Below are 15,871 nucleotides of genomic sequence, written 5' to 3' on the forward strand. Positions count from 1 at the left end.
AAGGGAAAATTTACACAGTTGGAACCCTAAAGCAAAACCATCTGGTGAAGGTTTGCCAGTTGCAGTATGTTTTTGTAATAACACAGCAAGCATGGATGGTATCTGATGTGTAGTATACACAGCAATTTGCTTATTAATGGGAGAAATATCAGTGATAGATAATAGTTTCCAATGTGTGCATTAAACACTGGTTTGAATACTCATAATGATAGTGGCTTTGTATAAATGTGATCTGTGCTGCCATAATACCACTCTACGGCAAGCAAGGCATGATTTCCTGTATGTATTCTTTTCTATTCTTCACTGTGGGCATCACTGGCAAGGCTAGTATTTATTGCCCATCCTTAGATCCCCTTGAGAAGGAGTTTGGAAGTTGTCTTCATGAAGTGCTGAAGTCTATTAATTGAAGGTGTTTCCATAATCTTATTCGGCAACAACTTTGTCTAAGTGACAATGTTTTTTATTGGCCTCATTTCTATATGTGGTAGCAGAGAAGCCGAAGATACAATGTACTTCGAGGTACAATTTTCAGAAAACAATTTTCACTCTGAATGGTGATGATTTAGGACTCAAAGTTTTGGATTTAAAGTTTCTGACAAAGATACAAGAGTAGTAACATTTTGAATACAGAAACGTATTTAATGATTGACCAATAGAAGAAGATTTTCAACATAACAAGCTTCAGTCATGCAAATTGCCCTACAAATGTCTTCATCTGGAAGTCTGGCAAAGACATAAAAGAAGAATTCACCTTTGGGGCATCTGACCACATCTTTAGACAAAAAAAAGAACCAAGCTCACACCCTTCCACTGTATCATCAGATACCAAGATCTCTCTTTGTTTTTAAGTGTATAATCGTAACTTCTATCTTTTGGATGAGAATTCAAACAAAGTTCCAATTCTTGAAATAAGTCTACCATAGCAGAAACAAATGCAAACAAAAATAATAAACTGTAAATAAGGAAACCATTCTAACAACACTTTCCTGTAAAATCGTTTTGCTGCTAACAGTCCACGCCTGGGCTTCAGTACTTTCCTGAGTTTTGAATGGATTTCGTTAACACGCTTCAAGCTTAAGGTAGCCTGAATTTTAACAGTGTGAGCCAGAAATTCAAATTAATAATTATCTTACAGTTTTTCTAGCAGTGACCATTTAACAGTATAGATTTGTCATCAGAAAGTGCTGGTAACACACACCAAGTCTGGTAGCATCTATAGAGAGAGAAACTAATGACAACATTGCAAGTCCAATATGATTCTTGACACTGGTTTGAATACTCATAATGATAGTGGCTTTGTATAAATGTGATCTGTGCTGCCATAATACCACTCCATGGCAAGCAAGGCGTGATTTCCTGTATGTATTTTGTTCAGTTCTTCCATGTGGGCATCACTGGCAAGGCCAGTATTTATTCCCCATCCTTAGATTCCCTTGAGAAGGAGATTGGAAGTTGTCTTCATGAAGTGCTGAAGTCTATTAAGTGAAGGAGTTTCCACAATCTTATTAGGCAACAACTTTGACTAAGTGACAATGAATTCATTGGTCTCTTGAGGGTAACACTCAAGAAAAATTAACACTCCATTTCTGCAGATGCTGCCAGACTTGCTGAGTTTCTTTAGCACATTCTGTTTTTATTTAGTTTCTCCAGCATCTGCAGAACTTTGCTTTGGTGTCAGAAATATAATCAGCTTGATTTGGCAGTGAGAGATGACGTGATGATGTTCCCTTTCGTCTGTGAACCAAGTTGCCAATTCAGATCTAGTAAGCACCATGGCATGGTTTTCACCTTTCCCAATTTTAGTTATGGATTACACCTTTTCCCATGTTAGTTTCATAGTATCTGGCACTCCAGATCTCGAGATCTCTGCAACTGTGATGGCGTCAAACAAGTTAGGCAACCATTGAAGAAATCTCACAGACTGCAAAGTGGAAAGTAACAAGCAGGACTTACCTTTCACATAGCTTGTAAAAAATATTACAGAAAATGAGATCCAGTTTGAGAAGGATACAGTAGATTAAGATCAACACTCAAATCCCATAAGTAAAGTTCATTTTAAAATCTAGTCATGGAATGGAGACATTTATTCTGTAACAGGCAGATTGGTCTGAAATAATTTGACCATTTGGCCCAACATGCGTATGATAGTATTCACATACCAGATGCACCTCCTCTGACCCATCAAGCAACATAGTGGCTCAGAAGAATAGCAATCATCTTGATGTGTCATCATTCACCACAATGACAATATTCAGTTCTGTGGTAACAGCATTTACTTTAGGTGTGACCTGCATTGTGGCAATGTCAGCTCCCCACTGGCCACCAATTTATTTCACAATAACTGATGCAGACGAGGCCAGTGAAGGGTAGTGTCATCAATCAAAATGTCCTTCCAAACCTGCAGAGCTATGCAGCGGAACATACAGCATGCAAAAATTGCGATTGGCCAAGTTCAAACCATTCAAAACTCATTTCAGTGCACTAGGCAGCACTTGTATAAAGGTATGGAGTTCCTGGTGTCATTTCTAGTGGGAAAACTTCAGAGGTAGCCTTGGCAGGTGATGTTGATCATGTAGTCCAGCTCCACAACATGCTGGACTGAGGTCAAGGAATCATGATAAAGCCAGACCAGAATCTGCTTTTGAGTGGATAAACCTGCATTAACAACATTATGTCTCTGAAGTGTATTTTCACCCCTGACTGCAGTCTGTACCTGGTCATTCTGCCTGCCTCCCTCGCTGACTGAACAAACTCTGTATGAAGACCCTGGAAGTTTTCATGCTCTTTCTAAAAGAATCAAGTTTCTGTTTAAAAGCCCCTTTAGAAAATGGAGGTTGCTTAACCCAGAAAACATTCAAGAGAAAATGCCGGAGATCGGTGGGAGAAAGAATACAGATAAAGGAGCTTTTGCTGATCTGGTCATTCAAAATGATTCTGAGGAACTTCTATTTTGCACTTTTTAAAAATTTTTGTAGCTGTATCCTACCTTAGGTACTGACTACTGACAACATCAGAAAGGAGAAGCTGTGGTATTCAAATGTGGCGCAGGATAAGGATTTTGTTTTACAAAAACATCAAGTCAATGAAACGAAAGGGAGAGCAAGTTATCAGCATCAACCCCAGGCAACAGTCAGTACTCTAAACAAACTAGACAGCAAATCAATCACAGATCTCAGACAACATCATAAAACTTTGCCTTGAAGGTCATCTAAACCTCACGATGCCTATTATCTTAGATTAATACCAGTCTAGTCTTAGAAATACATCTATTCTAACATTGCCTGTCACCTTGCCCAGGATACAGAAAGGGATACCTTGTGATGGGGATTGCACTGTCTTTACCAAATCTGCGTCAGATCCCTTCCATTCAATGGATGGAAAATCCAGAAGGTTTTGTGAATAAGTATTTGAAGTGTAGAACAGTTCTTTCCAATGTTCTTTAGCGATGCCTCCTCCCCATCAGTCTGTGGCTCTGTTGGTAGCATGGGCCCCCATAAGGCAGAATGCGATGGGTTTCCGACACACTTCAGTGAGTCAAGCACAAAACCCTAGAATGATGCTCCAGACCAGCACAAGGCTGAGGGTTTGGCTTCAGATGAGGTATTACATTCTATTTTATGATTACCTTCTCAGGGTCTTAGAAACGTTCTTGTGGTACTATATGGAGTAGGGGGTGTAGGAAGAGTATGGGAGCATCTTGGTCATTTTTAATCACTTCATTAACAGCACAGAGATAGATTGTCTGATTGCTGACAGGTGTCTGTTTGTGGGATCTTGCCATGCGCAAGTAGGCTGCTGGGTTTCGCACCTCGCAAAACTGACTGCTCTTCAAAGAATTAGCTGTGTACCACTTCAGAACATCCCATGGTCATTAGACAAGCGATATAAATGAAAACCTTTCTTTTCATACTAAGGAACAATTCCACAAGTACTACATTTTTTTTAATCAACATGTCTGGGGTCTTGAACCTGGACCTTCAGGCCTAGTATGGACCCAGCACTCTGCAACGCAGTGTATTTCATATGTGTTTGTACATACGTGTGTGTGCATATATATTATATATTGTCACACATAGGGAAATAATAGTACAACAATCATTGGAACAATTAACTAATGTAATATTGTTATATGAACAGAAATCGCTGGAGAATTACAGTAGGTCTGGCAGCATCTGTGGAGACAGAAACAGAGTTAACATTTCAATCCAGTGACCATTGTTCAGAATTTAACAACCAGATGACAATCATCCTATTCATTTTAATTGCTTCTAACAGTTGCATGGACACTGTGTCTACAGTATATATAGCATCTTTAAAGAAAAGCAGTAAATGGTTATTCTGCCATCTGTGTACTATTGTATTTTTCTTTCATTTTCATCTGGTCTTTTTATCTTGACAGAACTCGATCCGTCATAACCTCTCGCTCCACAGCAGATTTATCCGAGTGCAGAATGAAGGCACAGGCAAGAGCTCCTGGTGGATGCTAAATCCCGATGGAGGGAAATCTGGGAAATCTCCCCGGAGACGTGCCGTTTCCATGGATGGCAACAGTAAGTACCTGAAAAGCAAGAGAGGGGCAAACAAGAACAAAGCCACTCTGCAGGCGACACAGGAGCGGAACGAGGGCAGCCCTTCATCACAACACACCAAGTGGTCAGGCAGCCCCAGCTCTCATACCAGCGATGAATTTGACGCATGGACTGACTTCAGGTCACGGGCCAACTCAGCTGCAAGCACCCTGAGTGGTCGGCTCTCCCCCATAATGGCTAATTCGGAACTGGATGAGCTTGAAGATGATGACAGGACTCCGTCTTCTCCACTACTCTACCCCAGTCCATCGAACGCCTTGTCCCCGTCTGTAAATGCAAGGCGCCCTGTGGAACTTCCCCGCTTGGCTGACATGGCTGGAACAATTAACTTGAACGAAGGGATCACAGAGAACCTGCTGGAAGAGCTGCAGGATAATTATAACATGAGCCCATCGCCGCAGATTCCTTCAGGATGCCTGAGGCAAAGAAGCTCCAGCTTCTCATTTGGATCTAAATGCTCAACCAGGGGAAGTCAGACAAGTACATACAGTGTCACCATGTACAGCCCAGCCCCCATGACTATGTTACGCCACTCTCCCATGCAGACTATTCAGGAAAACAAGCAAGTCACTTTTTCAACAATCAACCACTATGGGAATCGCATGTTGCAAGATCTTTTGACACCAGAGTCACTACGACATAAAGAGGTCTTGATGACTCAGTCAGACCCTCTCATGCCACAGGCCAATACAGTCGTGACATCGCAAAACCAGAGACACATGGTGCTGACTTCTGACCCAGCATTATCACCTTTCAATGCTCAGTCCCCCAGATTACTGAACAGCAATCCATTTCATCACCCATCACCAGTGCAGCAAAATTCTGCTGTCAATAACGGTGCCTTATCCGCTCCCATTGGCCTTATGCACATGCACTCAGATGCTGGTAATATGAACTCTGTCACCCACCATCTCCAAAACCAGCTTCACTCACTCGCCAGTCACGGGATGCAAATGGAAGCTTCGGACTCAAGGCTGACCTCCTGTTCGGGAGGGATTAACATTTCCGCCATGAGTCAAGATAAGTTCCCCACTGACCTTGACCTTGACATGTTTCATGGCAGCCTGGAGTGTGATGTGGAGTCTATCATTCTTAATGAGTTCATGGATAGCGAGGAGCTTGATTTCAATTTTGACTGTGCCATGCCAACTCAGAATGTTGGCATCAATATGGCTACCCTACCCACTGTTCCGCAGACCACAAATCAGAGTTGGGTGCCAGGGTGAAGTAGGATTACAATGTTCACTCTCATGGATGAAAATCGTTTCCATAAAGGCTCAAAGACCAGACCAAATTAATATTTGGCTTCTTAGGAAGCATATACTTGAAAACCGAAAACATTGTTTTGTTTCCTTTGCCTGTGATATACTTAGAAGTACAATCAAGCGAGGCAATAACATATTCTTTGTTAAAATAGCTGTCATGCCAACTAAAGTGACATCATTTTTAGTTTTGGAAATTAGGCTGCAAATCCTGCATGAAATGATGTCTTGGCACAATTGACTCATTTAATCAGTTTGTGCAATACAAGGTAAAAGGAACTTAACAAAATGGTTCTGAAATTAAAGCCTTAATCTAATTTCTCTGTTCAGTGAAATAGTTTTAAAGAGGTTGCTTTTTCCTAATTGTGATTTGAGTATAGTCTCCCAGAACATAATCCTCGATATTTTTAAGTGAGACTTAGTTTGTCTGATAAAGGGGAGTTCTTATTTCTGTGCGCCATGAAACTAAACCCATTGTTTATAAAAGATTGGTGCCTCCATTATAGAATGCACAGAGAGGAACTCATGCCTATCAGTGACTGAACTTCCACTAATGTAGGCTGGTATCCTACTGACTGTTCCAATTCTCTTGAATATCTAACACAAGAATATGATAATTAAGCATTGGCTTTGGACAGAGATTGCAGGGAGCAGTGTGGCCACCTGAAAGTTGTGATACAGGGTTATGACAGGTAGCATACACCTTCAATAAAGATAAAACCCCCATTTTATTTATTCTCACACCGACATCCATAGCAGTCTCCCTTGAAACCAGATGTTAATTTGGTCCGGGCCAGAATAGTTTCTTGCTCAGTCTTGGGCTTGCATTAAAATCACCAAAGCTTTTTTCTTTAATGAGCTTATTTATAATAACTGAAGGCATTTTAATACACACTTTTATTTCTGAGGACAAGATGAAGAGTAGGTGAAACACTTTAAATGAAAGGATTTTTACCGAGAAGTTTTTTTCCTTAAACTCTAGACTGCTAAATGGCTGTGCTTTCAGAATGCAAAACTCCTGTCTTTTGAAAGACTTTGATCAAAACAGTTCTTCTAATTCTGTGGCCCACATCTGCTGTTCAACTGCCCTCAAATATTACATAACAATGTAATTTCTTTTTTTTCTTTTATAGCCTGAGAGTCGTATTGTTACCGCTTTGGCATTTATCATTATTGTATGCTATGTTGGTCAAAAAATGTATTTATTTTAGATTGAGGGAAATGACTAGTTGGTAATGTAGGTGTTCTGAGCTAATACCATGGCCTGAAATTTTAATTTATATAGTGATTGGGGCATTACTTTGTGAGAATTTCTCTTGGGATTTTGATTCTGGTGAGTGTGTTTTATCACAGAGAATGGTGAAATCAGGAGATACTTACTTTCTTTACCATCATTTATGTGGAGTCAATTTTCTGCATACCTGAAACTTTCTCTGGAAAGTGCCATAAGTGATAGTTAAATAAGTTACATCTGTATATTAACTTCTTTTATGTAAAGTATATGGATAATTAAAAACTGAAAAGTCCATTCTTAAATGTACATACAGATACTGTACTGTAATTTCACTATGTATACTTTGAATGTTGATGTGATTAAGAATATAATTTCTCTTTATTTTTCAAATATAAAATAATATTGTATGATAAAGGAAGCCCCAGTCAGCAAGTTTCTTTTCTGTTTTCTTCAAAATTCTGTCAAGTGACTGAACAAAATCCAGGTGTAACGGCAGTTGTGCAATTTTTTTAACTAATGAAATATTTCCGATCAGAATGTTTAAAAACAGATTCGGGTCAAAATGCTCACATTTCCTTATTACTGCTGAAATGGGTACTCACTCTCCATTGTGCAGGTGGTGGGGCTGGGAGAAAGGCAGAGTCAGCCCTGGTAAGGTGCATGCCTTGTCAGGTTTGTCCAATGGTAGACTGCCAGCCCAACAGCTTTCCTCTCTACCACTCCCTATATTTTTTTAATCAACAAATGACCATTCTAGGAATGTGGACAAAGCGCTCAACCTTTTTCTAAAAATGTAATACCCCACTGATTGTCCTCCATAGTTTGTCCTGGAGATCAGTCTTCAACTCGAGGAGAATTTGGCAGACTTTGCAATTATATATACATCATAGACAGAGGTCATATGCCACCGTGTCAGAATACGCTCAAGCACACAGTAGACATATGCATTATTCTGTGCACACAAATGTATTCAAGCTTACAAGGGCACAGATACACACAGGATAGCTACTGAACTCAAAGTGTGTACTAAAATCTGCCTTTACTTTTGACATTTAGCTAATGTTGGCAGACATTTGTAAGTTCACCACAGAAGGGACGAACAGGTAAATATCTATTTCTCTTATGTTTAGCAGAGTTAATGTTGTAAGATTTTTTTAAAAAATGCCTTCGCTTTTCCCTACTTGAAGATTGTCGAAAGCAGTAGCAACAACAAAAGGAAAGTTTCATCGAAGAAGGTCAGGAGCATTTTACACAGATAAAAAAACTGGTCAGCGTAGAACTTTTAGGACTTTCTTATTTCTCTTAGGAAAAATAAAGGGAATGTAACTCGATCCGTGCAATATGGAATGTGTTCTCTGCCTGGACCAAACTCCTTCCTACTGCCCATTCCCAAACCCTGCCCAGGTCAAAATAAATGAACACTTTTACATCTTCACAAGTAAAGAAAATATCAAAATGAGCTCAAAAAAATATTTTGACACACAGTCCAAGAGAAGCCTTGACATTGTGCTGTGGAAGAATTATTGAGTGAATGCTGAATGGATTTGAAATTTGTTTATTTATTTTATCAGAGAACCACAGCTCGTTTTCATTAGACAAGACCTCAGTTACAGTAGTAGACCAAACTCAATTCACTTTGAAGAATTAAGTGTTCATCTGCTTAATCTTCACATAGTACACTTTCAAAGTATGGAGCTCTTGTGGCACAGCTGTAGTGTCCCTTCCCCTCAGTCAGGAGGTTTGGCCTCAAGACCCACCTGCTCCAGAGATATATCATTGGATATCCAAACGGGTTGATTCAAATCATCTGTGATTTCAAGGGTAAGGTCGGATCCTGATTGCTGGGTGCGGAATTGTACCAGGAGGCATCAGCTTCAAATAAATGCCACCACATGTCCACATTGGCTAAATGGAGACAGCTGTGCAAGTTAGCATCACAGGGACCAATGGTTGCTGTCTTACACCATTGCAAGGCAATTTGAGCCAATTCACCTTACAAATCCTGTCTTGAGAAAGTCATTAAAATGCCATTGGTGTCACCTGGACATTGCAGTTCCTAATCAGTCCGTATTAGCGAGTGTTCTGTCTGAACCTGGTGGATAACTCAGTTGCCTTAATAAAAGAGCTCAGTTAAGAGTCAGCAGGATCAAGATAGCAAATATCTGTCCAGTCATTCTGTCTGTACTCTCACCTATTGCCACCAAGCAGGACAGGCTCAGATTTCCCCTGTAGAATCTAATGAAATGTAATAAAACAACTGGTGTCAACAATAGGGATACCACATAATTAAAATTACTTGGACTGACGCACAAGGTACAAACCCACAGTGTTGTCAGTGCTGTTACTGAGGGAAGGCTGTCTGTCAAATAAGAGATTGAGCTGACACACCATCTGCCTTTCCCTGGTCACCCAGGAGAATGTCAAAGGTCCCATGGTAGTATTTGAAGAATAGCAGGGTACTCTTACCACTATGCCTTCCTAAATCGATACCATCATAAGCTGATTCATCTGCTGTTTGTGGGTCCTTGCTGTGCACATATATGATGCCATTTTTGCCTCTATAGTTGTGACTTAACTTCATTGATAGTTAACTACTTAGGAATATTCTGAGGATGTAATAAAGTGCTATTTAAATGCAAGTTTTATTTTGTTTCATATCTATACCATCTGCTCAGACGGTGATGCGTATATCCCACAACAGATAGCATAGGGATGACCCAGCATTGTTGTTATTTTTTTCTCTACTGAAATTGACATTTCCATATCAGTGAAGTATCAGACGTGATTTACTGAGTTACTCAATCCAATATGATGATTACCAACGTATTTTTTGTGCTCCTTAACCATTAGCAGACTGCTGTCAGACTGTTCAGGGCTTAGAACATTAATAACCTGGATTGCCAGATAGGATCTCTATTCTGTTTATCACGACTAAACCATCACGGTTGCTGCAGCAGCTTAGCCTTGATTTACAAACGCAGATGTCCCCTCAGCATGTTACTACATTGCTTCTTGTGCATAACAGTCAGGCTGTTCCGAAATAAACCTGCTTAAAAATGCCAAAAAAACAGTCCAAAATGGCTTTAACACCAGCACCTCCACATCAATAAACATCCAATCATTTGAAAGTACCATACATTCTTTCAGTTTTAATCAGAAGATGGTGATGAATTCTGGAGCCTTAGTGCACAGGGTTAAAACAGGGCAATCTTGTGCGTTAAAGTGGACACTGGATATATCAAACTGAAGTTTGTTGCTGACATGAAATGATGATGAATTACTTTATTTGTCAATGAAATGTTTGAGTGTACATTTAGTTACTTTCCAAAATCTGCTGATTTCACAAAGACATTCAAGATCTTTGGCATGTTCCTAATAAAACTACAGTTTTTATTGTGAAAATTGTCTGGTAAGAACCTTGCTGTTTCACAGTTCAATCAAATAGACAGATGTAGTTTAATTAACTGCGGTAAAATTATTAAGCAACTAAATTAAAGCCCATAGCCTTTTTTGTTTAATTTAATTGGATTTTCTATAAGAATCGACAAAAATTATTTCTAGAAAAATTATCAATTTTTAAGATAGCGATTTACTTTCAAGACTCAAAATTATACAAACAAATCAAACAACGTTACATGAAGGAAAGATGAGTGTTACTCACAGTATGACAATGGCAAGCTCTCTGTCCTCAATTGTTATTGATGTTCTTCATCTCCACCTTTTCTGTTGGTATTGTCTTCTTGCCGGTGGTAAGGTCACGTGGATTGTAAGTATCTTCCAGATTCCTCCCTCCCCCATCCATCTTACATTACGTGTCTGTGATACATCTGGCTTGTTAAATGGATGAACACCAAAGCCAATGTTAAGGCATGCTTTCCAGGAGGACAGTGAGCGAGAGTGACGATCCCATCCAAACATTACTCACAGTAAGTGAGCCCCTGTTATCACTCAGCTGATGTCATTGAGTCAAAAAAAAAAGGTGTTTTCAGGCCTACATGGCTCAGGTTATCAAGAGAATACATTTGTACCATCCAGAGTCCCATGTAGACTTTGGTCACTGAATATGATTCTATCCCTTCACTGAATTGTTAAAAAAAAATGAAACGTCACTGTGTTGTAATGGCCCAACATTAATGTCCAGTTTGCTGAAAACATTCTGATTCAGTTTTGTGCTACTTTTCAAAATCTGCATTTCCTTGAGGTAGGAGTAAATCCCACTATTTGCTGTGCAAACAGCTCGTTCATTAACATTGTCTCCTTTCCTGTTTCTGCTGGCATTGAAAGGAGGCAATGCTCAATATTTTTTAACATGGCCAATGTACACTGCTTTAGAGAGCAGAACATGTGAATATCCAATCAGCTAGAGTCAAGTCCTTATAGTGTCTCTGAATGCCCTTCCAAAACTCCACCATGCAGACTTTTGAACCCCGATAAGACATTATTGGTTTGCAATGACTTCACATTTCCATCAGTGACTATGTAAGGTAATTGTTCAAATGAGCTGCGAGTGGTATGATGCCCCACCAGGTTTTATATTCATTGTGAATGGAGGATGTTGTCCTCAAAGACATATGGTTTGATCAGTGCTACATTTGTATTCTTATTATCAGTGAAAAGAGAAGGAGCTTGCTCACTATCTTCGTAGCCCAAGACTTGTTCAAGCCTTCATTTGCACGCATGCTGAGAAAGCATAAAAGCAAGACAGCCAATGCTGTGAAATCAAACTTGATCAATATTTCATGAAGAAGCCAAATTTTTAAAACTGTTCAAATTTTGGGGAGTCAATTTGGGAGTTGGAACAGGCCCAATCTGCTCAAGGAATAGCAGTCCAATGCTATTTGGTGACCATATGTAATCAATATCAAATACACCTTTGTGTTGTACTGTTCCTGTAATTCAAATACTGAGAAGCCAGCGTGAACTGGAGTTCAACAGAAAATAGATCCCCTTGCAGCTGTATCTGTCTATAAACCCATAAGACATGTTGTAATCTCTTTATCAGGTCAAATCTGGTGCGCTACAGTCATTTGAATAAGATATCCATACCTTAAATGAATGTAAAACTTTAAACTGTGCTGTAAAGGTTTGTGAAAATTGCAATGTGAGGAAATGTGTATAGTGTATTGTACAGTGTATTTTCATTAATAAATTGTTTTAAATAATATATTTGAACCAGTGGGTAGAATGCACTTTGTGTTTTTCATTCATGGCACAAATTTCCATGTGCCTCCTAAAAAATATTAGGCTCCTGTCAGTTCAGAGTACATGACCGTCTGGTGGATTCTGAGTGTATTTTACACCTTGCCTCTCTCAACTTCTGATATAGTTGCAAATTTATTCAGTGGCAAAGTAAATTCAACTTACTTTTCCTAAAACTGTACAGTAAGTCAGGCACTGAACATCTTATGCTATCAATCCCTGATTTGCAAATTATGGTCCAAATATCGAGAGTAGGACCCAAACCTTTGCTGCCACACAATACTCAACAATAGAAAGACACAGCTGCTAACATGTCGAACAGAATGCTCCCTTTTTAGTAGCTCCTGACCCAATCTTTGCATGCACCAAGCTGCAGTTTTATAGATTGGCACGTGAGCAGCTCCCCAGATAACAGTGTAAAGGTCTTGAGTCATTGTTCAACTGTTTATTCCTTTTGAGGAGCTGTTTGGCCCCTGAGCCATGCCTCCCCCTGCTGGTTTGACCAGAATCTTAGCCTTATCAATTGGAAACAGAAATTATTTAGCTGACCAAGGCACAAACAGTATAGCTGCAGATGGAACTTAACCCTAATAAGAGTGAGATGATGCATTTTGAGGAGTCTAATAAGTGAAGGAAATACATAATGAATGGTAGGACCAGAGACAGTATTGAGAACCAAGAGACAATGGTGTACAAGGCCATAGATCTGAAGGTGTCAACACACGTAGACAGGGTGTTGAAGAAGGCAAAGTGTGAAGCTGGATGAACACAGCAGGCCAAACAGCATCTCAGGAGCACAAAAGCTTTTGTGCTCCTGAGATGCTGTTTGGCCTGCTGTGTTCATCCAACTTCACACTTGGTTATCATGGACTCTCCAGAATCTGCAGTTCCCATTACCTCTGTTGAAGAAGGCATAGGGGTTGCTTGACTTTAATAGCCAGGGTATAGAATATAACAACAGGGAAGTTTTGTATTAACTTTTTAGAACACAGCTAGGTCACAAATGGGATAATATGTGCGGGTCTAGTGTTAGCCGCACTATCGGAAGTACATGATTGCAGATTCACCAGAATGTTGCCAAGGAATGGAAAGTTTCTGGGAAAAGACTGGATAGGCTGGGTTAGTTTTCCTTAGAGCAGGGGAGGCTGAGGGTTTTCAGATTGAGGAATGCCAAATTATAAGAGCAAAGACAGAGTAGATTGTGAGAATCTTCTCATGACGGCAGGTGTGTCTACAACCGGAAGGTACAGGTATAGCAAGGAGTAAGTGGCTTCGAGGAGATCTGAGGAAAACCATATCTTTCAGAGAGTGGTAGAAATATGGAGCATCTTGTTCGAGAAAGTGGTGAGGCAGGTTACTCTCACAACATTGAAGAAGCATCCGGATACGCAATTAAATGGCAGGGCAGAGTAGGCCATGGACCAAGTGTAGATATAGGGGATCAGTTTACTTTGGTGTTAACTGGACTAGACCAAACCCCCTCAAGATACATTAAGACAACAGCCTAGATGCTAACATTTTCTTATCTTAAAGTGTAAGGGATTGTGTTCCAAATGGAATTTAACTTGTCAAACTACTCAACATTTTGAAAACAGACTTTATTTTGACTCGACAGTTAAATTAGAGACAAAATAAAAATTGGCTTAAATGTAACTTTATCAAAATGCTTAACAAAATAATATGTTTTAACAACTACTAATTAACTGTTCCAATGTAGTAGCATCCCATAAACACACTCTTGGCAAAGGCAAATTCAGCAAAATATGGATTGTCTCACATGCAATTTTAGCAGCTAGAAGAGAACCCCAGCTTTTAGCTGTAACAGAGAGTGGAATAAGAGCTACCATATCCAGCTTCAGGACCCCAGCAACTGCAGAAATCTAAAACTAAAATTCCTGGTTCTGTGGGAGCTTGACCCCACCCTTTCAGGCTGCTTTTATTGTTCCAACTTTAAACAAAAATCCAAGGTCTCACAAACTGTTTATTGCTTTGGAGCAGTGTGCTCAGTACCCCTGTCTCAACCGCTCTTCATAAAAATACATGGCAAAATATACATCATAAAGCCATAATATTGTTGTACTGGTTGGCACAGATATGGTGGACTGAAAGGCCAGATCCCATCTTGTGCTGTATGACCTTCTGATAGCATACAATGGTTCAAATCTTCCATTCGGGTTCAGAATCCCACATACCCCCTGGGATCAGACAATAACCTGATCATTGAGCTTTGGTTGGGGTGGGGGGGGTGGGTGAATGCCTGGGCGAGGGGCCTTCCCAGCTTAGGCTGTGAAGATTTATCCAGGGATTGTCATCATGAGCAACAGAAAGGAGCATGCTGAATCCTCACCACCTTTTTCAGCAACTAGTTGCATGCTCTACGGCCTGCAGCTACTTGGAGATCTTTGGAGAAAGGGTAAGTATGTAAGAGATGTGAGGGGTGCAGTGCCAAATGTTCAGGAAAGGTTAGGGAGAATGTGTTTCAGAGATGGAGTTAGGGGGAGGTTGAGAATGGGCCAGTGGGAAGTGCGGGGGATGTGGGGAGTGGAGTGTGTCATGTATAGAGGGCATGAGGATGTCCAGGAGTGAGGAAAAGTTGAGGTTTAGAGTCTGGGATAGGCGGGGATTGGATAAGTGCTGTTGTCGAATCTGTGGAAAGAGTTCTGGAAGGTTTTTGAGATAAGGGAGTTGGGAGATGAATTGGGTCACGAGGGGAAATGCAGGTCTTGTGGATGGTGTTGGAGTCCTTTCGTAGGGGGAGGAGGGGTTTAGGGTTTCCTGGGCTTGGGTTGATGGTGATTGTTGTATCTTGTTGCAGGAGAGGTCGGTGGGGAGGTACACTGACAGGAGGGTCGGGCTGATGTCAGGTGTCTACACAGGGCCAGGACTATTCAAAAAGATTCAGTGGTGAATGAGTGACTCAGTGGCATATTTATGTAAGAGTTAGAGCACGTATTAATGCCTCTTATTTTTCCAAGCTGACCATTCAGGTACGTCAGCCGAAACTGTTTGATGTTCCAACTCTTATTAGAGTTGGGAACAGTTTCGGAAGACTCCAGCCACTGCACAGAGCCACCATGACTATAAGAGATTAGAAGAGGAGCAGACCATTCAGCCCCTTGAGCCTGCTCCACCATTCAATAGGATCATGGATGATCAGACATTCCTCACATCCACTTTTCTGGTGTTTCCCTTACTATTTCACTCCTCTCCTAATCAAGAATCTATCTATCTCAGCCTTATCAATACATAAGAACTCTGCCCCCATAGCTCTCTGTTCCAAAGGCTCATAACACTTTAATAAAAAAAACTGTCCTCATCCCAGTCTTAAATTGGTGCTCTTTTCAGCAAATGCTGTCTCGTTCTAGACTCTCCAGTAAGGGAAAACATTCCCTCAGTATTCACCCTGTCAAGCCCCTGAAGAATCCTCTATGTTTCAAAGAGATCACCTCTCGTTCTTCTAAACTCCAGTGAGTAGATTCCCAACCTGTTTATTCTTTGCTCACAAGACAATCTCTCCATACCAGAGATCATTTTAGTGAACCTTATCTAAAGCGCTGCCAATGAAATGATATCTTTCCCTAAATGAC

At 40.3% G+C, this 15,871-nt stretch overlaps 1 protein-coding gene across 1 annotated transcript in view; it reads left to right on the top strand.

Annotated features, from left to right (window-relative positions):
* LOC125465091 (forkhead box protein O3-like) overlaps positions 1–12,212 on the top strand; it is a 194,016-nt gene extending 181,804 nt beyond the window's left edge. The window contains exon 2 of the mRNA XM_048558213.2: positions 4,400–12,212. Within this exon, the coding sequence (XP_048414170.2) occupies positions 4,400–5,815 (1,416 nt within the window). The 3' untranslated portion in view covers positions 5,816–12,212. The remainder of the gene's footprint in view (positions 1–4,399) is intronic.
* The last annotated feature ends 3,659 nt before the right edge of the window (positions 12,213–15,871 follow it).

The sequence above is a fragment of the Stegostoma tigrinum genome, chromosome 24 (assembly GCF_030684315.1).
Source record: "Stegostoma tigrinum isolate sSteTig4 chromosome 24, sSteTig4.hap1, whole genome shotgun sequence".
In the NCBI taxonomy this organism is placed as follows: domain Eukaryota; kingdom Metazoa; phylum Chordata; class Chondrichthyes; order Orectolobiformes; family Stegostomatidae; genus Stegostoma; species Stegostoma tigrinum.